Source organism: Neofelis nebulosa, chromosome 13 (assembly GCF_028018385.1).
Source record: "Neofelis nebulosa isolate mNeoNeb1 chromosome 13, mNeoNeb1.pri, whole genome shotgun sequence".
Taxonomy (NCBI): Eukaryota; Metazoa; Chordata; class Mammalia; order Carnivora; family Felidae; genus Neofelis; species Neofelis nebulosa.
Window position 1 is genome coordinate 47,568,257 of NC_080794.1, and position 26,294 is coordinate 47,594,550.

At 36.2% G+C, this 26,294-nt stretch overlaps 1 protein-coding gene across 10 annotated transcripts in view; it reads left to right on the forward strand.

The window, feature by feature from the left end:
- Positions 1–26,294, forward strand: part of CCSER2 (coiled-coil serine rich protein 2) — a 192,344-nt gene that overhangs the window by 104,298 nt on the left and 61,752 nt on the right. For 9 of the 10 annotated variants that reach the window (XM_058696886.1, XM_058696887.1, XM_058696888.1 and 6 more), the window contains 2 exons: positions 172–334; positions 16,392–16,587. In XM_058696886.1, coding sequence (XP_058552869.1) covers positions 172–334; positions 16,392–16,587 — 359 coding nt within the window. The remainder of the gene's footprint in view (positions 1–171; positions 335–16,391; positions 16,588–26,294) is intronic. The other variant, XR_009252355.1, reaches the window with a different exon arrangement.

Sequence of the window (26,294 nt, forward strand, 5' to 3'; positions counted from 1 at the left end):
TGGTTATTTTTCTTCTGGAAATCTTGATTTTGTGGTTAGATAATATAAATGGCTGGTATTTTTAGAATATCATTTTTATATTCTCAGCAGCATTTAATTATCAAGTCATAAGTAGTTAACTTTTACAGAATGTGTACATGTTTATAGTGTTTTGCTTTTGAATCTATCTAGTGGAGTGTGACAATATGAACCGTTTTGACCGGTCAGACAGAAATGTTCGGCAGTCTCAGGAAGGATTTTGGAAAAGGCCACCCCAGAGGTGGAGTGGACAGGAGCATTATCATCTCAGCCATCCTGACCACTATCATCACCATGGAAAAAGTGACTTGAGCAGGTGAGTCTAATTTAGATTACATTTCCTATCTTTTGATTAATTTTGAATCATAATTTCCCCCTGCCCCAAAAACTATTTTTTAATCTGGTTTTTAGAGGCACCAAAAAATATTTCAAGTTATATGTGGTACTAATTGGAATAATATGTCTTAATTCTTTCATTCGCTTTACTGTATATAAAAATATTTTACTTAATGTCTGCTATTTGGACTTTGTTTGATGTTATTTTCTATTTCTCATTTGGGAATGATTAAATGTTGAAAATTTTAAGTTAATTATTTTAAAAATAATGTTTAAAGTTAGTGCCAAGTGATTTGTTACTTTTGCTTATATAATAAATTAAAACTTAAAAATTCCTCAAGTACTGTTAGAAGCAGAGGAAGATACTGTACAATGCTAAAATTCTTTTTCTTTTTGAAGCATAGTATAATCTTTAATTTGATCAGAGTTTATATATAATACGGCTTTTGTAGTCAGTCAAACCTGGGATCAAACTCTGGCCTGACACAAATTAGCTTTGTGAGTTTAGGTAATTTATTTAAACCTTCTCCACTCCAGTTTATCATCTGTAAAACAGTTAATACCTTTCTCTCAGTGTTCAAGGATTAGGCACAAAAGTGCTTTGAGCAGTATATGGTTTACGGTAGACACCCAGTGATGGTAGTTATTATTTTTTCTCTTTTCACTTTCCCATCTCATTCCACTAGGGATTTGAGATCATTTTGGGGTGCATTTACAATACAGATAGTAAAATTGGGTGAAGAAACTATGGAAGGAAAATGTATGGCCCCATATAGTTCTTGAACAAAAAAAATTTGGCTTTAAGAAGCAGCAAAAGCTGGAGCACTTGGGTGGCTCAGTCAGTTGAGCATCCGACTTCAGCTCAGGTCATGATCTCCCTTGTTGGTTTGAGCACCACGTTGGGCTCTATGCTGATGGCTCAGAGCCTGGGGCCTGCTTCTGATTCTGTGTCTCCCTGTCTCTCTGCCCCTCCCCTGCTCACGCTCTTGTCTCTCTCTCTCAAAATAAATAAACATTAAAAAATTTAAAAAAAGAAGGCAGCAAAAGCAAAGAACATAACTTTATCCATTGCAAGATTTACAGTATACATAAGATAAAGGATGCATTTCTCCTGAATTGACTTGCTTTCGTGAGACACAAACCTGAAAGAAGTTGCTTTGCATGAGTTCTTATAAGGGAAGTACCTTGTGATATAGAGGACAGGTCTCAGACAGCTTCCCAAAGTAAAAGTAATGACAAATTCCTTAAGTCCCTTTCTTACTTATGTTCTTCATTGTAAGCTGCAAATAAGTCTAGACCAAGTGAGAAAAGGGAGTTCTTCAGTGGGTCATGAAATAATGAAGTTTAACCAAAGATTCTTCTGTTGGTATGATTAAATGCAAGGATAAAATTTAGAAGATCTAGAAGAATGCATGCAGTATGTATCTTTCCAGGCATTATTTTGGCTGTTGTTTCTTATAGCTAGGCTTTTGATAAGGAATGGACATTGGAGAGTTATTATTGTCAGGCAAGAATATGATGTAAAGACAGTCATGGTTGGTAAGATTATGCTTCCCTCATCTTTGATGGTTCGTTTAAAAGAAGGTAAAGTTAAGGCCATCTTATGAAAATTTAGAAGCCTAACTAAAATGGGAACCATTGCTTATACTTCTGATAAGATTTATTCATCCATTTAATAAATATTCATCAAGAACCTATGTTGAATTCTGTGCTAAATTCTCAAGCTGGGGATGAATTTGGAGAGAGTGTGAGAGGTGATAGCTGTGGATTGGTAATGGCTTCTTGGAGCATTGTTTTGGGGATGGTAAAAACCATTATGCAGTACATGAGCTTAGTTGGAGTCATTGCAGTTAGTTATTGGTTATGTAGAAGGTTCCTGTGCCTCCTCCATCCCATACAAAGTTTAGTTAGTAAAAACTTCCTAGATGTTGAGTCTGTGGGAGAGACGGTATGTAGGCAGTTATAATATTTGTATTTGTTATAATAGTATTTGTGCAGTACAAGGATGATGGTTGCTTTAAGAAAGTGATTTATATAGGATTCCAGAAGCATGTAGCAACTGGTTTTTGTCTAGGGAGTTGTGTGTAAAAGGAAGTTACTATTGAACTGGTACTATTGACTATAGAGATTGCAGAGGAGTGGTTTCTATAGGAGAAAGATGAGTGTTCATATGGAAAAAATAACATGTGTAAAACTATGTGTGAGTAATGTGGCATTTTCAGAGAACTACTATGAGTTTGTTTCTGGGTCATTTGTAGGAATGGATAGATGTGATCTCTAACTCTAAAGGCAAAATTCTTTATTTTAAGGTAAGAGATGGCAAATTTTAGCTTGAAATGGGATTATTAATCAGACTGTCCCAAATGGAATGAATTACCTGGATGGAAGTAGTAATCTGTGTCCCTGGGAATGATCAAACTGAGGCTGATTAGTCATCTTTCAGAAAAGATATCGTTTTCCAAAAACAATATTCCTGGATATTAATAGGCATAGAAAAGCGATTCTCTGATCAAATGATCAGTAGGAAATGAATAAATTAAAGTTTTTTAAAAAATAGTTTGCTCCACAGCACCTTAAATATATAAATACAGTACTATGATTTTGCAAAATGTGGTAAAAGAATATGTAGCCATTTCCCAAAACATATGACCACAGATGCCTTTTATACAGTGTATTTGGAGGGAGTAGTGATTTGTGGATCATCCACACTGGTGATTCTCAGGGAGGAGAGAGAAATGCACCATATTCTTGGGGGTTGCTAATTTGACTCATTTAGCACAGAACTTCCCAAGAAGTGGGCACCCTGGTTTGTCATAAATAGTTATAGTTTATTGATCCCTCCAGGTTTTAGAGTGGCTGTGTGGGTTTGGGACATCTAGATCCCATAGAGCTCGTTAGGAGATGGGTGGTAAAGAGAGAAACCTCACTCAAGACAAGCCTGACTCTCCAGCATATCTTAAAACTATTATTTTCTCTCTATGCCTTGATTTGAAAAAGTTTGGATGTACCTAACCCCAGGGCCTTTTTAACATTACATGTGTAAAAGTGTCTCTACCATTCCATAACTTCTTGAGGATTCCTTTTCCTGTCTTTCCTTTAATTCTCCTCATTGTCTTTTTTTTTTTTTAATTATGCCTTAATCTGTTTTGCAGGGGACTGTAATTATAGGAATTGTCTTATCTGCAATTCAGTGGTTCAGAACCACTGACCAGTTTCCTTTATGTTTTTTTTTTTTCATAATACTATGCTCTCCTCTCCTTATCTGGCCTAAGCTTTCACTACTGTTTCTCCCCAACCTCCTTCTTTGCCTACACCTTCCACTATGCTATATGGAATTCTTTCACATCCTAACCAACTCACATTCTTGACCTCTTTGCTCACATTCTGATTGTAACTGAAATCTAACTCTTTCCTAAATGTACTAATTCCCTAGTAGTGTTTTTATATGAAGGATTCTTATTTTCCAGTCACTCTAGTACTTTACTGTTTAGAAGTGGGGTCTTTGTCTTCACTCCTCATTTGTTTCTAAATAAAGTATTCTTCACTGTTATTACTTTGAGACTTAGAGCATTTGGCTGTATCAACCCCTCCTTATTGGTCCCTACCCCTGCCTCACAAAATCTTGGCCATTGGCTCATTTTCCCTCTTCATTGTAAGCTTTGCTACAATCCTGACTGTCTCCAGTGTTCATGTATATGGTTCATATAACCCCCTGAATCCTTAGTTCCTTAGGATTCTCTCTGTATAAGATCATGTCATCAGAGATAGATATTTTTCTTTCCATCTAGGTACTTTCTTTTTTTTTTTTTTTTCCTCCTGCATAATTTCTATGGCTAGAACCTACAATGCAGTGTTGAATAGGACTGGTGAGAGCAAACATTTGTGCCTTTCTAATATTAAGGATAAAGCATTCAGCCTTTCACTGTTATGTATGATGTTAGCTCTGCTTTTTCACAGTCTTTATCAGGTTGAGGAACTTCTAATCATATTTTGTTGAGTGTTTTTATCATGAAAGGGTGTTAGGTTTTGTCAAATACTATTTCTGTGAGTATTGAGATAATTTTTTGGCCCTCATTCTCTTAATGTGGTGTATGACATTGACTGATTTACATATGTTGAACCAACTTTACCTTTCTTGGATAAATCCTACTTGGTCATGGTATGTAATCATTTTATGTGTTGCTAGATTCAATTTGCTAGTATTGTGTTGAAGATTTTTATGTGTATATTCATAATAAATATCAGTCTATAGTTTTCTTTCTTTTTTTAAAATGTCTTTGTCTGGTTTTGGTATTATGGTCACATAGATTGAAAAGGGAAGTGTTTCTTTAATTTCCATTTTTGGAAGAACTTGTAGGATTCACCAGTGCAGTTATTTGGGCTTGGGCTCTTCTCTTCTCTTTCTTTTTTATTATTTATTTTTAAATTTACATCTAAATTAGTTAACATATACTGCAATAATGATTTCAGGCATAGAATCCAGTGATTCGTCCCCTACATATGACACCCAGTGCTCATCCCAAAAAGTGTCCTCCTTAATGCCCCTTGCTTATTTAGCCCATGCCCCCACCTGCAACCCCTCCAGCAACCCTCAGTTTGTTTTCTATATTGAAGAGTCTTTTATGTTTTGTCCCCCTCCCTGTTTTTATATTATTTTTGTTTCCCTTCCCCTATGTTCATCTGTTTTTTATCTTAAATTCCACATATTAGTGAAATCATATGATATTTGTCTTTCCCTGACAAATTTTGCTTAGCATAATATACTCAGGTTCCATCCATGTTGTTGCAAATGCCAAGATTTCATTCTTTTGATCTCCAAGTAATATTTCATTGTGTGTGTGTGTGTGTGTGTGTGTGCATGTGTGTGTATGTGTGTGTATACGACATCTTTATTCATTCATCTGTTGATGGACATTTGGGCTCTTTCCATACTTTGGTTGCTGTCAATAGCACTGCTATAAATATTGAGGTGCATGTGTGCCTTTTGAAACAACACACCTGTATCCTTTGGATATGTACCTAGTAGGGCAATTGCTGGGTTGTAGGGTAATTCTATTTTTAATTTTTTGAAGAACCTCCATACTGTTTTCCAGAGTGGCTGCACCAGTATTTATTCCCACAACCAGTGCAAAAGGGTTCCTCTTTCTCTGAGTCCTCGCCAACATCTCGTTGCCTGAGTTGTTAATTTTAGCCATTTGACTGGTGTGAGGTAGTGTTTCATTGTGGTTTTGATTTGTATTTTGGGCTTGGGATTTTCCTTGTGGAAGGTTTTTGACTACTAATTTAATTTCTATAGATGTTCTGTAGACATCTATTGAATTTTGTTAGTATGTAGTATTCAAGTCTTCTATTTCTTTGCTGACTTTTTCTTCTGTCCATTAATAAGGAGGAAGTAATTAAAGTCCAACTTGAATTTATCATGTAGGGAAGGTCTAATAGCAACACATTTTCTCAGTTTTTGTTTATATGATGATGTCTTAATTTCTCCTGAATTTTGAAGGCTAATTTTGCTGGATATAGAATTCTTGGTTGATAATCTTTTAACATTTTGACTCTCATGCTTTCTGATGAAAAATCAGCTGTTAATCTTACTGAGCTTGTCTTCTACATGATGAATCCTATTTTTATTTTTCTTGCTTTGTTTAGGATTCTCACTTTTTTTCTTTTTTTTCTAGTTTTTGACAGTTTATGATGTGTCTCTTTATTATATTTTGGAGTTTGTCAAGCTAATGATTAGAAGCATTTTTTTTAATGCCCTGAACCATTAAGTATCCCAGCCTTTTACAACGGTGTGTGTGTGTGTGTGTGTGTGTGTGTGTGTGTGTGTGTGTGTGTAAGGATGCTTTCAACAACCTGGTAAGCAGTTTGTAGCTCTGCCTTAACCTTCATTTCCTTCTTTTTGCTCAGAGACTCAAGGAGAGCCAAAGATGAGAGGTTAAGTTCTTCTCAGGTATTTCCTTGGCATGCACAGAGCCCTACACAGGTGTATGGCCTTCTCTATGTCCAAGAATATGTTGGGGGTATTTCAGAGCCTCCTGTGGACATCTCATTCCTCAGGTTTTTCTTTAAAGTTTTTTTGATCATTGCCATTTCAGGCAGGTTGAAATTTTAAGCAGTGGCACTCATATATAATGTTGAACATTTGTTCACAAGTTATTTGCCATTTGTATATCTTTAGTGAGATGTCTGTTTAGAACTTTACTCATTAAAAACATTTTTTTTAACATTTAATAATTTGTTAAATGTTAAATAATTTGTTAAATGCATTTGTTTTTTTCAACAAATGTATTAGAGATAAGGCTGTTCCCACTGAAAGTCTCCAAATTAGTTCAAATGAAACAACAGCTGAGAATGAGCCTTTTCTAGGAGGGTGTTAGGTCAAATAGTAACTATTTTCTGGAAATGGTGCTTTTGAAAGAATTCCAAACCCAGTTTACCACCCACTTCTTCCTCCCAGTGATTGCTGAATTTCACTGCTATTATGCTTGTAAGGCTCTTATTTTCCAAGCTACCACAGAACTGGGCAGATAGGCATAGTAATAGAATAAATTAAAATGCCACAGGCTTGTTCTTACCAAGATTCAACTGGGTTTTTTTTTTTCTTTTATTTTTTAAATAAGTGCTCCTTGGTTGTGGCAAGCATTTCTATATTACTGGAAAAGTTGATTTTAACCAATTTGCCAGTGTTCTCAGTGCTTTTATGGAGGAGTGGAGTTTTTGGAGATATTTATTCTGCCATTCTGCACATATTTCCTTCTGTCTTTTAATTAATAGATTTCATTTTTTTTTTTTTTTTTAAATTTTTTTTAATGTCCATTTTTTGAGAGAGAGAGAGAGAGAGAGAGAGAGAGCGCAGGGGAGGGGAAGAGAGAGAGGGAGACACAGAATCTGAAGCAGGCTCCAGGCTCCGAGCTGTCAGCACAGAGCCCGACGCGGGGCTCGAACTCACAAACTGTGAGATCGTGACCTGAGCCGAAGTCGGACGCTCAACCGACTGAGCCACCCAGGTGCCCCAATAGATTTCATTTTTTAGAGAAGTATTAGGTTTAGAAATATTGAGCAGAAAGCACAGAGAGTTTTCATTTACTCCCTCACCTTCTTTTATACAATTTGCTCAATTATTAACATCTTGCATTAATTGTTAAAGTTCATGAATCGATATTGATATACTAACTAAAATCCATAGTTTACATTAGGGTTCACTCTTTGTGTATACATTCTATGACCTTTGACAAATGCATAATGATATGTATCTACCATTACCTTATCATACAGAATAATTCACTTTGCTTAAATTCTCATGTTCTCTGTGTATTATCCCTTTCTTCTCTGCCCACCCCCACCAAGGCAAACACTGATCTTTTTACTGTCTCCATAGCTTTGCCTTTTCCAGAATGCCATATAGTTGTATGTAGTGTTTTCAGATTGGTTTCTTTCACTCAGCAATATCCATTTACATTTCCTCCATGCCTTTTCATGGCTTGATAGCTCATTTCTTTTTATCACTAAATAATAGTCCATTGTTTGGATGTACTACAGTTGTTTATCCATTCATTTCCTGAAAGATATCTTGATTGCTTCCAAAATTTGACAACTATGAATAAAGCTGTTCTAACCATTTACATGTATAAGTTTTGAACTCATTTTGGTAAATATCAAGCATGTTTGCTGAATTATATAGTAAGATATTTAGGTTAGTAAGAAACTGCCAAATTGGCTGTACATTTTGCGTTTTCTCCAGCGGTGAGTGAAAGCTCCTGTTGTTACACATCCTCACCAGCATTTGGTGTTGTTTTGGATTTTAACCATTCTAATAACCATTTGCAGTTGCCAAAAGATATATAATGTTGAACATTTGTTCACAAGTTATTTGCCATTTGTATATCTTTAGTGAGATGTCTGTTTAGAACTTTACTCATTAAAAACTTTTTTTTTTAACATTTAATAATTTTTGAGAGAGAGAGAGAGAGAGAGAGCCAGCATGAGTGGGGGAGGGGCAGAAAGAGAGGGAGACACAAAATCTGAAGCAGGCTCTAGGCTCTGAGCTGTCAGCACAGAGCCCGATGCAGGGTTCGAACTCATGAACTATGAGATCATGATGTGAGCCAAAGTCCGACACTCAACCGAGTAAGCCACCCCAGGTACTCCACTTTTGCTCATTTTTAAATTTGGTTGTTTGTTTTCTTGTTGAATTTTAAGAGTTCTTTGCATATTTTAGATATCAGTTCTTTGTCAGATATTTTACAAATATTTTGTCCCAGTCTGTGACTTGCCTTTTCAGTCTCCTAATGGTGATTTTCAAAGAACAGGTGTTTTAAATTTCATGCAGTCCAGTTTATAATTGTTCTTTCATGATTGTATTTTTTGTGTTGTTTCTAAGAAGGTAGAAACTCAGCATCACCTGAAGTTTCTTCCTTATTATCTTGTGGTTTTACATTTCATATTTAGGTCTTTGGTACATGTTGAATTAATTTTTGTGAACAGTGTGAAAGGTCATTTTTTTTTGCATATGGATATCTAGTTTTTCTAGTATCTCTTGTTGAAAAGACTCTAGTATCCTTTGTTTTTGTTTTTTGGGGGGTTTTTCGCTAGGTTTTCTTTCTTTTCTTTTTTCTTTTTTTTTTTAGTATAATTAACAATGTTATATTAGTTTCAGGTGTAAAACATATTGATACAACATTTTTTTAATTTTTATTATTATTTTTTTCAATATATGAAGTTTATTGTCAAATTGGTTTCCATACAACACCAGTGCTCATCCCAAAAGGTGCCCTCCTCAATACCCATCACCCACCCTCTCCTCCCTCCCACCCCCCATCAACCCTCAGTTTGTTCTCAGTTTTTAACAGTCTCTTATGCTTTGGCTCTCTTCCACTCTAACCTCTTTTTTTTTTTCCCTTCCCCTCCCCCATGGGTTTCTGTTAAGTTTCTCAGGATCCACATAAGAGTGAAACCATACGGTATCTGTCTTTCTCTGTATGGCTTATTTCACTTAGCATCACACTCTCCAGTTCCATCCACGTTGCTACAAAGGGCCATATTTCATTCTTTCTCATTGCCACGTAGTACTCCATTGTGTATATAAACCACAATTTCTTTATCCATTTGTCAGTTGATGAACATTTAGGCTCTTTCCATAATTTGGCTATTGTTGAGAGTGCTGCTATAAACATTGGGGTACATTGGGGTACAAGTGCCCCTATGCATTAGTACTCCTGTATCCCTTGGGTAAATTCCTAGCAGTGCTTGCTATTGCTGGGTCATAGGGTAGGTCTATTTTTAATTTTTTGAGGAACCTCCACACTGTTTTCCAGAGTGGCTGCACCAATTTGCATTCCCACCAACAGTGCAAGAGAGTTCCCGTTTCTCCACATCCTCTCCAGCATCTATAGTCTCCTGATCTGTTCATTTTGGCCACTCTGACTGGCGTGAGGTGATATCTGAGTGTGGTTTTGATTTGTATTTCCCTGATGAGGAGCGACGTTGAGCATCTTTTCATGTGCCTGTTGGCCATCTGGATGTCTTCTTTAGAGAAGTGTCTGTTCATGTTTTCTGCCCATTTCTTCACTGGATTATTTGTTTTTCGGGTGTGGAGTTTGGTGAGCTCTTTATAGATTTTGGATACTAGCCCTTTGTCTGATACGTCATTTGGAAATATCTTTTCCCATTCCGTTGGTTGCTTTTGAGTTTTGTCGGTTGTTTCCTTTGCTGTGCAGAAGCTTTTTATCTTCATAAGGTCCCAATAGTTCATTTTTGCTTTTAATTCCCTTGCCTTTGGGGATGTGTCAAGTAAGAAATTGCTACGGCTGAGGTCAGAGAGGTCTTTTCCTGCTTTCTCCTCTAGGGTTTTGATGGTTTCCTGTCTCACATTCAGGTCCTTTATCCATTTTGAGTTTATTTTTGTGAATGGTGTGAGAAAGTGGTCTAGTTTCAGTCTTCTGCATGTTGCTGTCCAGTTCTCCCAGCACCATTTGTTAAATAGACTGTCTTTTTTCCATTGGATATTCTTTCCTGCTTTGTCAAAGATTAGTTGGCCATACGTTTGTGGGTCTAGTTCTGGGCTTTCTATTCTATTCCATTGGTCTATGTGTCTGTTTTTGTGCCAATACCATGCTGTCTTGATGATTACAGCTTTGTAGTAGAGGCTAAAGTTTGGGATTGTGATGCCTTCTGCTTTGGTCTTCTTCTTCAAAATTGCTTTGGCTATTTGGGGTCTTTTGTGGATCCATATGAATTTTAGGATTGCTTGATACAACATTTTTATACATTACTCAGTACTCATCATTGTAAATAGAGTCCCCATCTGTCACCAAAACTTCATTACGTATTATTGACTATATTCCTTGTGCTATACTTTTCATCTCTGTGACTTACTTATTTTATAACTGGAAGTTTGTACCTGTTAATACTCTTTATTCATTTCACCCATCCCCCAACCTGGATCCCCCTGGCAACCATTCATTTGTTCTCTGTATTTAAGAGTCTTTTTGTTTCTTTGTTTGTTTCTTTATTTGTTCATTTCTTTTTTAAATTCCACCTATCGGGCGCATGGGTGGCTCAGTCAGTTGGGTGTCCTACTGCGGCTCAGGTCATGTTCTCACGGTTCGTGGTTCGAGCCCCGTGTCGGGCTCTGTGCTGCCAGCTCAGAGCCTGGAGTCTGCTTCTGATTCTGTGTCTCCCTCTCTCTGGCCCTCCCCCACTCATGCTCTGTCTCACTCTCTCTCTCAAAAATAAATAAACATTAAAGAAATTTTTTTTAATTCCACATATAAGTGAAATCATGGTATTTATCTTTTCTCTCTGATTTATTTCACCTAGGATAATACCTTCTAGCTCCATTGATGTTATTGCAGATGGCAAGATCTTTTTTTTTTTAACGACTGAGTAATATTCAATATTTGTGTACGTGTGTGTATATATACACACATACCACATCTTTTTTACCTATTTGTCTATCAGTGGACACTCAGGTTGCTTCCATATCTTGGCTATTATAAATAATGCTGGAATAAACATAAGGGTACAAATATCTTTTTGAATTAGTGGTTTTGTTTTCGTTGGGTAAATATTCAGTAGTGGAATCACTAGATCATATGGTATTTCTGTTATTCTGTCTTCTTTGAAATACCTTTACTTCTTTGTCAAAGATCAGTTGACTGTATTTGTGGATTATTTTTGGATTCTCTGTTTTGTTACACTGATCTGTTTATTCTTTAATCAGTACCGCAGTCTTGATTACTGTCGCTTTATGTGGTAAGTCTGGAAATCACTGTCAGTATTCTGACTTTCTTCCTCTGAAGTATTGGTTATTCTGGCTCTTTTTCCTGTTCATATAAACTTTAGAATCACTTTGTTGATATTCACAAAATAATTTGGTGGGATTTTGATTGAGACTGTGTTGAATCTACCATTAAAAAACTATACTAACCGTGAACATAAAAATACATATATTTAACTTTTTCTTAATGATGAAAAAAGAAACATTAAAGGTTTTGTGAAGTCAAAGTGCAACTGAGATTAGAAAATAAATTAAGAAGAAAAATTCTGTCTCTCCTTGCCTCTTACACATGCATCTCTACTGGCTAGTCTAATGTGTGAATCACAAACTTTAGTACAGAATCACACATATTAGTAATCAAAAAGCTTGGGTCGAAGTGGAGAAGAACATAAATATATAGGTACAGCCACATAGTTTAGGGAGATTCCTTTAAAACGGCAATAATAATTATGCAGTGATGTGATTATTAGGTGTTTGGATTGACTATCAGGTACTATTGTATGGATTCAATTTAAATGGGTTAAAAAAAGCTTATCTCTTAAAAATTAATTTTTGTATTTATCCTGATCTTATTTTGGGGGAGATGATTTTATTTGCTATATTTATAGAACAGTGTTAAATAATATTGGTGATGGTGGACATTTCTTTCTTGTGCTTCTGTAACTACTGAACTCATTTTTGCCCTCCCCCAATACCATTTTGGTTCAGTTCTTCATATTCAGTCAACTACCTGGCCTGTGGTCAGCTACATAGATTCTGGCTTTGCTAACACACTGCCAGCCTTACAGTGTATTCCCCAAAACAGCATGCAGTCTTCTGTTGCTTCCACCATCTAATTTCTCTACCAGAAATCCACAGTTGTTAAAATCTGTATACAAATACAGATTTATGCCTGTCAATTTAATATGAGGTGGTGTTTTCAGTAATTCCTCTATTATCTCATGTTTATTTTTCTTTACCTTTTCTACGTCTTCATCCCTGGGTTTGTGCTTGCGCTCTTGGAAAGTGATTTTACCTCTCATTTTCAAAAGTTTCAAAGGTTCAGATTCCCATATGTGAACTTCATCATCTTCTCAGAATGTGAAATCTCAGAATCTTCATTATCTCTCATTTTTTTCCCTTTACTGTCTTTAATTGTGTCCTTCTATTTTCTGAAATAACCCTTGTTATGTATTTGTTTTCTGTTCCATCTTTGTCTTCTTTTGCATCTCAGTTATCTTCATTTTTTTTCCCAGCAAACTGCAGTAAGGTGTTATGTTACTTCCAATGGTTTGTCAGATAGTTTAGTACCAAATACGTAAGTTTAAACAAATTGTGTTAAAATTTACCATTTGAGGAATATAAGTGAAAGGTTATATGGCATTCTAGTATTCTTTTGACATTTATATTAGAAAATTTTCTCAACATAAACAAGTTGGAAATTATTTATAATAAATAATATAATAGCAATTAGTTTTTATTTAACATTTACTGTATATCAGGAACTGTTCTAAGCACTTTAATATATATTGCTTCGTATGAGACTTACAGCAACCTAATGAAGTAAGTACTCTTATTATCCTTAATTTATAGATCAAGAAAATGAAGGATAGATAAAGTAACTTGTCCTGTTACTAGTAATAAGTGACAGAGATGAGATTTGAACTCAGGTAATCTATGCAGGTAATATAAAAATGAGTAAGATATGGCCCTATTTTCAAAGGGCTTGCAATGTAATTAGAGGCGATAGCTATATAGGTTTCTTTAATTTATGCTCAATAAATTAAGGATCCTAAAGTGCTAGTTTTATCTAGTTGAGGGCATCAGGAAGGGCTTTTGGAGGAAGTAGCATTTTAGTACTAGGAGAAGATATGTTTCATTTGGGATCTCATGGTGGAGGTATTTGAAATGCAAGCTAAGGTATATGAACTTCATTTGGTGTGCACTGGCAAACATTGAGAATTAAAGAAACTGTGGCCCAAAGATATTAAGTATTTTCAGTAGCTAGTTACTATCAGCCAGGATTTAAACCTTAATCCTAGGCAAGAGGCAGTTCTTTTATACCATTGTGGTTTTCTGGATACCATATCTTTTACCCTGTATTGTTAGTGGTAAAGACTTGTTGTGACTCTTCCTTTGAAATGCTTTTAATTCATTAGTTCCTTGCATGTGGTTCATATTTAGTCAACCTAAAATAAGCCTTATTCTCAGTACCTTCCCTCTCTAATTTTTATTTTATTCATTTGGTAAACTAGGAAGTAAAGTTTAATTTGATTATTAACTGGTACTTTTTAATGTGACTGCTTCCAGATTACAATTTTAAAGTAGTGCTTTGTTTTAATGTCACAACCAAAGAACTTTAGAATCTCAGAGATGGAAGCTTGAAAAGAAACAATCTAGTAGTTAAAATCCATGTTCCTTAATCATACAGTGAAAGCAGCAACAACAACAAAAATAAACAAATTAAAAGATAACTGTTTTTGATATAGAGGAAAAGAATACACAGTCTTTGTCTTCATGGAGTTCATGATTTGGCACAGATTGCACATGAACACAATATACTGTGTTAAGTATCATAGTGGGGCACACTAGAGGACTCTATAAGGACACCTGTGGAAGTACCAAGCCCTGCTTTAGGAAGGGATTAAGGAAGCTTTCCCTGAGGAAATGCCAACTAATTTAAGATGAAGAGGAGTTATCATTCTTCAGATCAAGTGGGCAGTGGAGGGCAGGGTAAATAGCCTAGCCACGAGTATGGAGAGGTTGACATAGGTTTGGAGATGAGGGAGATTATAGTGTGCTTTGGCAATCTCAGGTAATTGGCTATGGATTAAGATGTGTTGAGGGATGAAGTTGAAGAATAAATTTGATTTAGGCTATCTGTGGCCTCATAAACCAGATTTGAGTCTCCTTGTCCCTGAAAAACATGCCTTGCATTTTGTGCTGTTGTTTTTTATTTTCTTGTTCCAGAAAGCCTTCTCTTTCATTTCAGTCATACTTAAACCTCATACTTTATGAGAAATTGTGTATGAGCAAACAATCCATTCAGGCAAAGAAAATAAGTGTAATTTGGGGGGGGGGGCAAGAAAACCTTCCAAAGTATGTCAACTTTTTTCTCTGAAAACATAGCTCTTATCTCTACTCTTCATATGCTAGATGAGTCTATGTTTTTGTTTTACTACTTTGCTAACTTTTTATTATTATATATTTTTCATCATTCCATGTATACATTGCCCATCTATTCAGTAATGGATGGTGAAATCATATTAATTAATCAGTAGTTGAAATTTAATCATTAAACTATATTTTGAACCAACAAGTATAAGGCAGAAGTATATGTAAACATTAGAGTCTTAACTATAGATCAAAAATTTTTAAGTTCTTAAAATTTTTTTTCTTGGGTTAAAACAAAAATCAGGCCTGAAATAAAATACGAAAAAATAGTTTCAGAGAAAAATAATTTTGTGAAAACGAAGCCCATGTTGAATATTTAAGAGTTTAGAAATTTGGGAATATTTGTTATAAATTAGAAAATCTAGTGTTTCAGGGCGCCTGGGTGGCTCAGTTGGTTGAGTGTCCGACTTCAGCTCAGGTCATGATCTTGCAGCTTGTTAGTTCGAGCCCCGCGTCGGGCTCTGTGCTGACAGCTCGGAGCCTGGAGCCTGCTTCTGATTCTGTCTCCCTTTCTCTCTGCTCCTCCCCTGTTCACTCTCTCTCTCTCTCTCTCTCAAAAATTAATAAACATTAAAAAAAAATTAGTGTTTCTACTTTTTCTGTGTGGTTAAAATTTAATGTGTTGTGACTTTGGCAAATTTAATGGGTCATGAATTTAACTTGAATTCTGCTATGTTAATATGGCCATTATATTGGAGCGAGTACTCGTTCAGTGTGTTATTTAATATATTGAGGTCTCACATATGTAACAAGTTTATGTCTTAAGAACCAGCTGGAATCATGTATTACATGACTGTAGTAATTTAAAATTGCTTTAGCTAATGACTTCTGATCAAAGCATTGTGTTCTTCACAATCTATGAAACACATCAGCCCCAGTTTTTGTGGCTTTTTGTTTTTTGTTTTTTGGTTTTTTTGGTCTGCTTTTTCAAGCACGTATATTGTATGAAACTAAAGGGAAGTTTAAATTTTCTTAGAGTAGACTTTTTAAAATATATTTTAAGATTGGGAAATATGTGGTGTATATAAGACTTTTATAAAATCAAGTTTAATCTTTATTAGAAAAGAAGACTTACCAATAATGTAAAAACAAAGTAGTAACAGTTTGTCTGTCTTAACTGTTTCCTGGGACTTACAAGAAATAGGAATCCAGGAGTGTGTGACCAAACTGGGAATGAAGATAGATAGCATAGTTATGGGGCTAAAGAAAGATGTGACGTTCAAGAGACCAGTTAAAATCAAGAGCTAAAAAGCAAACAATCCATTCAGGCAAAGAAAATAAGTGTAATTTGGGGGGGGTGGGGACAAGGCCTTTCCCTAGAGTTTTTTTTTTCTCTTCCATTTACTAAGGAATAAGGTTTATTCAACCAATGTGTAAAATACATAAAAAGGGGAGGGAGTGCAGAAGATAATTGTATTAATGAGAACTAGAACTGATTGGAACTTTTGGTGGAAACAGATTCAGTGTCTGAGGTAAGCAAAAGTCAAAGGCTTTGTGATAATGATAACTGATATGTAATAATCACTGAAATAATTTCATTACCTTGTTTTTTTCTGAAATTATATTGTATATCTTTTCCCTCCAACTTCTTCCCCTGCCCTTCCAGAGGCTCTCCCTATAGAGAATCTCCTTTGGGTCATTTTGAAACCTATGGAGGGACCCCCTTTTTCCAGGCTCAGAAGATATTTGTAGATGTACCTGAAAATACAGTGATACTGGATGAGATGACGCTCCGGCACATGGTCCAAGATTGCACTGCTGTAAAAACTCAGTTACTTAAACTGAAGCGTCTGCTGCATCAGGTGAGTTCATATGAACATTTTTAGCTCTGATATTGTGAATTGCAAAATGAATTGACTTTTTAAAGTTAATTGGGTTTCTAATGTCTATTTAGATTTCTGTAGAAATAATGCTTATAAATAGTACATAACAAACTTCTGTGGGAGAAAAAAAACATGGGATTTTGTGTGATGTTCTCAGTATGGTCCCCAACATTTATGAGCTGTGTGATATTTGGTAAGCCAGTTTTTCTCCTATTTCCTCATTTTTATTTTATAAGGTTGTTGACACAATTAGAAATAGTAGTTGTAAATTTAGAGATCTAATACCTGATGTATGGTATTTAGGCATTTAGTCATCAGTAGCTGTTATTATAATTTCAGCTAACTAGGAAATCAACAGCAGTTTTTTACTTACATAGTCATGTAATTTAACTTTTGTTTGAAACCTTCAAGTTTAATCTTCCTCAGTCCTTTCATTTCTTTATTCTAGAAAATGTAGACTCAACAGTGATGTGACTTGTCCAAAGACACAGGATGAGCTGATGGTAGAACCTGGCTTCTTGTTCAATAGTACTTTTTTTTTTTTTTTTTTTTTTTGCTTGAATTTACAGACAAGGTCAGATGCATAGCAGAAAACTAAGGAATAAAATACTGATTTTATTTTACTTTATTTTTTTAATGTTTATATTTGAGAGAGGGACCGAGCATGAGCAGGGGAGGGGCAGAGAAAGAGACACACAGAATCTGGAGCAGGCTCCAGGCTCTGAGCTGTCAGCACAGAGCGGGATGTGGAGCTCAGACTCACAAACCCGTGAGATCATGACCTAAGCCGAAGTTGGATGCTCAACCTACTGAGCCACCCAGCTGCCCCTAACAATATTAATTTTAAATCATGAATGTCTTTTGGTTAATTTTAAAGCTTTGTTTGTTTGTTTGTTTTTGTAGGCTAGCCAATTTTTGCTTAAAATTATGGTTGAGAAAGAATTGTCTCAAAAAAAAAAAAAAAAAAAAAAGAATTGTCTCGCTTCTCTCCTGAATTTATTTTCTGGATTACTTTCCTCAGCGTTATATGTTGTAACGTCTTATGAGCAGGGACCATTTCTTAGAATTCCTGGTGTTTATCAAAACCAGACTCATGATATATGCTCAGTAAAAGTTAGTTGAAGTGAAATATGGCTCCTGTGTTAATAATGATGATTAGTGTAAATACCCAGTTAAAGTCACGTAAATTGTTTTATAAGTATTTGATTATGGATTCTCCAGACTGCTCTTCTCTATTCTTGTGGATTTTGGACTACCCTTTGAAAGAAGCTTTTCCATGCTACAACTAGGAACAAGAAAGTAGAGAATCTTTTTCAGATCTGAGATCCTTGGACTTGTCTCAAGGCAGAGATTCCATGATTGAACTCTCCAGACATAGATAGAGCTTACGTTTTTAACTCTAACTAGAAGATAGACTCTGGTTTATAGTGTTTCTCTGTTTACTACTCAGGGGAGATTTTCTCATCAGGAGCTTCAGGGTCAAAGGAAAGAGGAGGTGGAAGGGGTGGGGAATAGCCAAAATATGTTAGATATCTATTTTGAATCAGTCATTGTACTAGCTATACTGTGTACCCTCTTTTGTTTCTGGGTTTATTGGCCTGAAATATGAAGCATGATAAATATCAGCTAATCAGACCAGGCCATGTCTAATAATGACAGAAGTAACATACTTCAGGAGAGAATACGTGATTGATAAGACACTTAAAAGAAAAACTGTGACTCTCTTAATGGTTCTTTTCTGTCGTTACAACCTCTGAAATTTTTAAATGAACACTGATCAAATTAACTTTACCTTTTTATTTATGCATTGAAGACAAAATTATGAGGAGAAAAATTGCAGAATCTTTTTAGTACATCTTTTAAATTTCACAAAATGCTAATAGAAGTTAAAAGCTGAATGAGTCTAAAATTTCGTATAACTGCCTCTTAATTTCTTCCCCATGTAATACTACTACTCAATTTAAAGAAGTTCAGTGTGATACATACACATAGTTTGAAAAATTCACATAGTATCCAGGCTTAATGAAAATGCAGAATTTCTGTCCTTCACTCCACCTCAGTCAACCTTTTTGTTGTTGTTGTTGTTGTTTTTGTTTGTTTATTTATTTTGAGAGAGACAGCATGCGCGAGTTGGAGAAAGGGAGAGAGAGAGGATCCCAGGCAAGGTCTGCACTGTCAGTGCAGAGCCTGATGTGTGGCTCAAATTCATGAACTGTGGGATCATGACTTAAACTGAAATCAAGAGTCAGACATTTAACTGACTGAGCCACCCAGGCATCAACCTTTTTCTAATCTGAACAGATTACCATCTGAAGATTTCTCTAGAGGTATCATGCAGGGACTTCCTTTTGTCATATTCTGGGATTGGGTCCACTATTTCCTGTATATCTTCTTCTTATTTAAAAAAAATTTTTTTTAATAAGTTTACTCCCTCATTTTGCTAGAGTATATCTTTCATTTACTTTCTAAGAGGGGGTAAATGGATGGTAAGTTTTTTTTAGTTAGTACATTACTGAAAATTTCTTTCATCTACTCTACTATAGCATATTAATGATTTGCCTGGGGTGGAAGTGAGTTTTTCCTTAGAAATCTGAATGTATTGCTTTTCTAGGATTCAGGTTAGCCACTGGGAAAAGTCTACATTCTGATCCCCTTTACATTTTATGTTTCCTGTTTTTATTTCTCTGAGAGATTTGTAATCTTTTTTTTTTTTTTTCCCCTGGCACTCTAATCTTTTATTTCTGGCATTCTGCAGTTTCAAAGTGATGTCCTGGGATTTGAGTTTTGTTGTAGTTGTTTGTATGTTTCCCACTTAATGTCTGGGTAGAGTCTTTGGAGATTCATGTAGTGTGAAATTTTCGTAAACTATTTCCATGATTTTATTTTTGCCCCATTGTCTCTATCTTTCTGGAATTCTTGGTAATTACAAACTAGAACTTCTGAATTGATTCTCAATCTTTTATCTTTTTATTTCATATTTTCCTTTGGATTTGATTATCTTTTCTGGTATATTTCCTCAACATCATATTCCAGCTCTCCTTTTCTGTTGAATTATTTATCTTAGCAATTGTATTCTTAGTTTTTTTTTTTTTTTTAATTTTTTTTTCAACATTTTTTATTTATTTTTGGGACAGAGAGAGACAGAGCATGAACGGGGAAGGGGCAGAGAGAGAGGGAGACACAGAATCGGAAACAGGCTCCAGGCTCCGAGCCATCAGCCCAGAGCCTGACGCGGGGCTCGAACTCACAGACCGCGAGATCGTGACCTGGCTGAAGTCGGACGCTTAACCGACTGCGCCACCCAGGCGCCCCTTCAAGAACTCTTTATAATATACCATTCCTTATTCATATCATTCAATTTTTGTTTTGTCAGTAAGTATATTAAATAGAGTGTTTTTATTAGGTTTTGTTAAAGTTTCTCAGGTTCCTTGCATTATTTCTCTTTCTAAAGAGTCATTTTGTTTATGTTTACTTTGGTTTCTCTTTCTATTGGAATATTTCTTCAAATATCTGATGATTATTTATTGTTCATTAATATTTAGGAGTGAGGAACTAAAAAGTTGATTCAGGACTCTTTGTACATTAGCTAGGCTGGTCAGCTGGCTGGCTTGATTTTCCAGGACTGCATAGATATTGGAGGACCCGCAATATCTACTAAGTGGAGGATTTTTCCTTCTTAGGTTGTTGTATTTTCTCCTGAGAAGAAACCACTAATTTTTGTTTTGTTTTGTTTTTGCTTGGAATAGAGCTAGAAGACTGGGAGTCTGTTCTTGCCTTATACAGACTTACAATTAATTTCCAGCATCTTTAACCCTGATGGGTCATATTCTTTTTCTGTATCTAGCATTTGGCCCTCATTGGGGTTTTGCAGGGCAAATTGGTTCTTTTTTGTTGTACATATTGATGTACATACATATTGGTGGAATTGCTGTTAGAGAGGTGGAGTTTTGCACTCATTTGCAAACATAAGAACTTAAATTTAAAAGCACTAGTAACCGGTATCTACTTGGGGCTACTCATATGAGATTGATTATTATAGGGAGGAGTCACCGGAGTTCTCATATTTTGACCGAGCCCTGCAAGATTTGACTGAGTACTAGCTCATGAAGAAGAATGTCCACAAAGAAAGAGGTAGTTGCATCATCTCTTTGGTTCTCTTACTTTGGTGTTCTCTCCTCCAGATGGCTTACCCCAAGGCAATGTTCCTTAAATTCAGAAAGAAATATTTTCCTTGATTGTTTTCAGCAGTTTAAACTATTTCCCTTATAAGATTAAATTAAATTCACAAAAGGAAACTAAAGAGAAATGATTAATGAAAATATAAATAGCATAAAAATCATTTCTATAGCCTACTTCTTAGAGGAAACAATAGAATTTTATAGAGCTCCAGGGGACTTTACATATAAATATGTAAAACTTCTATTACCTAGTACTTAGTAAATGTGTGTTAGATTGATTTTAATCAGACAGTTTTATAAATGCCTTACCTGCCTTAGTTCCTGGTGATTCCTTAATCTAGTGGCCCTTCATTGCTGTCTTTATTTTCTTAGTCTTCAGGACCTGATTAAGAGGCCCTACTTGATAAGGACAAATGAGAAACAACATTTGTATTGTCTAGATTCCCTTAGTGTCTATTACCATTTTGAAGGAATTGCCTTTAAAATTGGTCTTAGTTATACAAAGAAAAAGAACTGAGAGAGAGAGAGAGAAAACAAAGATGTTTATTATAAGGAATTGGCTCATGTCGTTATGGAAGTTGAGGAATCCCAAGATCAGCAGTTGGCAAGCTTGTTCTAGTCTGAATCTGAGTTCTAGTTTGAGTCTAAAGTCTGAGTCTGAGTCTGAAGGCCTGGGAGCTAGGAGAGCCAACAGTGTAAGTTTCAGCATGAGTCTGGGTTCAAAGGCAGCAAAACACCAATGTCTCTGGTTTGAAGACAGTCAGACTAAAAGAGAGTGAATTTTCCCTTACTCCACCTTTTCCTCTATTCAGGCCTTCAGCAGATTGGATGAGACCAGCTTACATTGGGGAGGCATTCTGTAAGTCCATGGAAGGTAGTTTTGGTAGAAGCATTGTGAGCAGAGAAGCAAATCCATATACAGAGTAAGCGTCTATTACACTAAGGACAAAACATCATCTTTTCCGTGATGAAAGTGGTCTAGTATAATCAACCAGCCACCAGGTAGCTGGCTGATCATCCAGGGAGTGGTGCCATATCAGGGACTCAGTGTTGATCTCTGCTGCTGGCAAGTTAGGCACTAAACAATGACCATAGCCAATGTGGCTATGTTGCTGAGTCTGTGCATAATTTGTATCCCTGCCACCATTGCCATTTTGTTCATGAGCCATTTTGGATGACAGAGGTAGCTAAGGAAAGACGCTGACTGGTATCTGTGGAATGGATCAGACTATCCACTTAAATTTTTAAATCCTCTTCTGCTGAGATCACCTTTTGGTGAGCATTCACATGATACAAATATCTTCATATTTTTTGCCCATTCACAGAGGGTCTATCCATACACCTCTTCCCCAAATTTCTTTTTCACCAGTTTTTCAATCATGTTTCTTCTAAGTCCCTGACCATTGGTCCATGAATTGGTATATAATCATATGTCTGGACATTTTTTCTTCTAAGCAAAGTGAATAGCCACATGCAGTACTTGAAGTTCTGCCACTGGGAGGATTTCTTTCCTCTGCTACCCTTCCAGGATGTACCAGAAAGGAACCGTAGTGCTACAGCTGTCCACTTGCAGGTGTTGTCTGCATATTATATGAAACCATCTGGAAACCAAACCTGCGTCTTCTCTTCCTCTTTCAACTAATTTTAGGGAACTCCCCATGAGGCCATAGTATAGTTTCAGAGAGAGAAGGCAGTATAGCAGGAAGGTGGGGGGACCATGGCATTTGAGCCACTTCTTCATGTACCTTACTTTTATCTTGGGCCTCTTCAGGCCCGATCACAACTATTACCACTTCTATTTGATGATAGAATGTTTCTGTGTACCCCCAACTTTATGACTTTGTGTGTTAGATAATATCCTATTCATGATGGGCAGCTCAGGTAGCATGGTAACTCGGTGGCCTAAGATTAAGCATTCAGTCACTACTAAGACCCAGTAGCAGACCAAAAGCTGTATCTCAAAAGAACAGTAGTTATCTGCAGAGGATGGCAAGGCTTTGCTCCAAAATCATAAGGGCCTGCATGTACAAGGGTCTACAAAGGCCTCCAGACAGTATCCCTGTTTGTCACTGACACTTCCACCCCATGGAATCTGTTGGATCATATCACCCAAGGGGCAGAACAGCTTGCACAACAGCCTGGACTTATTGCAGAACCTTCTGGACTCTACTCAAATCTAGCAGCTATTTGGGTCACTTGGTAAATGGGCCAGAAAAACACACCCAGATGAGAAATATGTTGCCTCCAAAACTCAAAGGTGCCCACTAGGTGCTGTACATCTTTTTGGTTGTAGGAAGATCCAGATGCAGTGACTTACTCTTCACGTTAGAAGGGGTATTTTGACATGCCCATGGTCCTCACTCCTGCACACTGTCTTTTTCTGCAAACAGTTGTTTTCATAGTCTGTTTTTTGTTCCTGGCAGTGAGGGTAAATTGATGATTGGACAGTGCTATTCAAAGTAGCTTGTAAAAGTGTTTGTTACTAGTCCTTGGAGAGTTAAAGTAGCTCTTTCCATAATAGAAATCAACACATTTCATCCTTTCAGAAATATTTGCTATCAAAAAAAAAGACTGAGGGGCGCCTGGGTGGCTCAGTCGGTTAAGCGTCCGACTTCAGCTCAGGTCACGATCTCACGGTCCGTGAGTTCGAGCCCTGCGTCGGGCTCTGGGCTGATGGCTTGGAGCCTAGAGCCTGCTTCTGATTCTGTGTCTCCCTCTCTCTCTGCCCCTCCCCCGTTCATGCTCTGTCTCTCTCTGTCTCAAAAATAAATAAACGTTAAAAAAAAAAATTAAAAAAAAAAAAAAGACTGAGCCAAAACCAAACTGTGTTTAATGACCAGTTGATTTATAGTCTGGTGCAAGCTTTTTATTTTATTGTGTTGCAGACAGAAAATAGTCTGTGCCAAAACAAATCTGTGAATCAAACTGTAAATAACACTGGTGAAAGATACTATTCTTACTTGTGAAAGACAAGTCAGGGAAGGGAAAAGATATGCAACCAAATATTACATTAGAAGTATCCTTATGTAGTATGTGAAATAGAACAATTGCTCTGGGAATGGAGATGAAGAAATTCACTCTCTGCCATCATAGAGAAGATGTGAAACTGCGAGTTGAGTTTATCAGGTGAAGAATTTGTGGAGGAAATCAGTGGATTCAACATGAACAAAGGTATAGGTTCTTGAGAGTATGAGCTCATTTGTCATAATGACTGTAGGAAAACCCATGAGTACCTAAGATACTCAATAAAGAGAAAGCCAGAAAAACCAGTGCTCACTTGGTATACTTTGAAGTAACTATTAATACTACTTCTTACTTTAAAAATGTTTATTAACAAGAAAAATTAAGCATTTATGCTGCATTTACGGTGGGACTATATTTCAGTAACTAAAGCAACATCTATATTTCAATAACTAAATCCTTAACAAAATATGATTGAATTTTGCTGAAGAGTGCCATCAAATAAATGTAGAAAGTGTGATAAAATTAGGGAAACGTTATTGTACAAACAACAAAGAAATTTCTAATGAATTTTTCTTTAAAATTTTTTTTAATGTTTATTTTTGAAGGAGAGAGAGAGAATGAGAGAGAGTGCATGAGCAGCGGAGGGGCAGAGAGAGGGAGACACAGAATCCAAAGCAGGCTGCAGGCTCTGAGCTATCAGCACAGAGCCTGACGTGAGGCTCGAAGCCATGAGCCGTGGGATCATGACCTAAGCCGAAGTCGGATGCTTAATTGACTGAGCCACTCAGGCGCCCCTCTAAAAAAATTTTCTGAAGAAATTTCTGCCTTATGCCAGGATTATTAATTATTGTTATAACTGTGAGGTGAATAGTCCGTTCACATAGTGCCAAAGTAACACCATAATTACTTATAGTGGCAAGAGAAAACCGTACTTGTTCATTGGGGAGACCAAACTGTCCTCACCCTAATCCAGAGATAGTTTTCCCATTAGTAATGAGTTGAGTTAGCTAGATAGTGTGTATCTGCTCATGTGATACACATAATTGTGCATAATATATTCTAGCCCAAAACATTTAATCTTAATTCCTCAAGTTACTGCTCACAGATTTCTTTTTACAGAATAAACAGATGATAGAAGAATAAGAGAGGAAGGACAAATTCATATGGTTGGAAGTTCTGTAGAAAAAATTGTAATATCCCTTTAGCTTGTTAGTTTCCTAAAAAGTTGATGAAGGGAGGTGAAAATGCTACATTAAAAGAAATTTAAGGGACAACTAGATGTAATGTGAAATTCTGACCTGGATATTGGTTGACAGATCAACTATAGAGGATATATTTGGCCAATTGGGGGGAAATTTGAATATGACTTCTATATTAGATGAGATAAAAATTTGCCAAAATGGAAAGATAGATATTGTTGGCTGGTTATAGAATACTATTTACATTATAATCATATATCTTTACATACATCTATATATGTGTATCTCCAGAAGGAAATGCACTAAAGTGTTAATAGTGGATTCTCACTGGATGGTGAGAATGTGATGTCTTTTTTTCTTTAATCTACATTAAAGAAAATGTAGATTTCCTTTTTTTTTTAAGTTTTTTAAATTTATTTTGAGAGAGAGACAGCATGAATGGGGGAGGGGCAGAAAGAGAGGGAGAGAGAGAATCCCAAGCAGGCTCCACACTGCCAATGCAAAGTCTGTTGCAGGACTTGCACTCTTGAAATGTGAGATCATGATCTGAGCTGAAACCAAGAGTCAGTTGGATGCTTAACCAACTGAGGTACCCAGGCTCCCTTAATCTACATATTCTGATTTCTCATTTTCTATAATATGTATTTACTATTTGGGGAAAAAATAAAAGGTTATTGAAAAAGTACATGTCTTATTCAAACATCAGTTCATAATGGGAGATAGTGAAAATGTAGGATGTTAGAGAAGAGGCAGCAGTGATAGGCTTAGGGCAGATTATAAAGGCCCTTTGTGCCACAAAAGGAGCTTGAGTGTTATTCTTTAGGCACTAGTAAGCCAGATGAGTGACATGGCCAAATTGGTATTTTAAAAATACTATTTGAAGGGATCTGTGGCAATGCAAGATGTCCCATCCTTATTATTTAGTGTTTTCCTTATTCCTGTCTGGGAACAGCCATTTTTTCAAGGAACCCTGGTTAACTTCTAGTGGAGAATGGTATTTAGAAGCCAAGATCTGGGGGCTAGATGTGCTTATTGCGATTGGGTTGTCAGTGCCCTTAAGCCCTCCCAAGGTGTGTGAGTGTGCATGTGTGTATTTGTGGGATTTTGTATGCATACTAGTGACTGTATTTCTATATCTCTGTATATTGAAAACTGCGGGTTTATGCTTATAGTTTTAATTCCACTCTAAATACAGCGTTTCTCCTTTTCTGTATTTATAATTCTCTCCTCCAACAGTGAGAAAATTGGTTTCTGTTTTCCTTAATATATTTATTCATTTCATCAGTCCTCTTCAGTGCAACCTGTTTCCTGCCACCGCTGTTACTACCTGTCCTGTGTAGTTGCT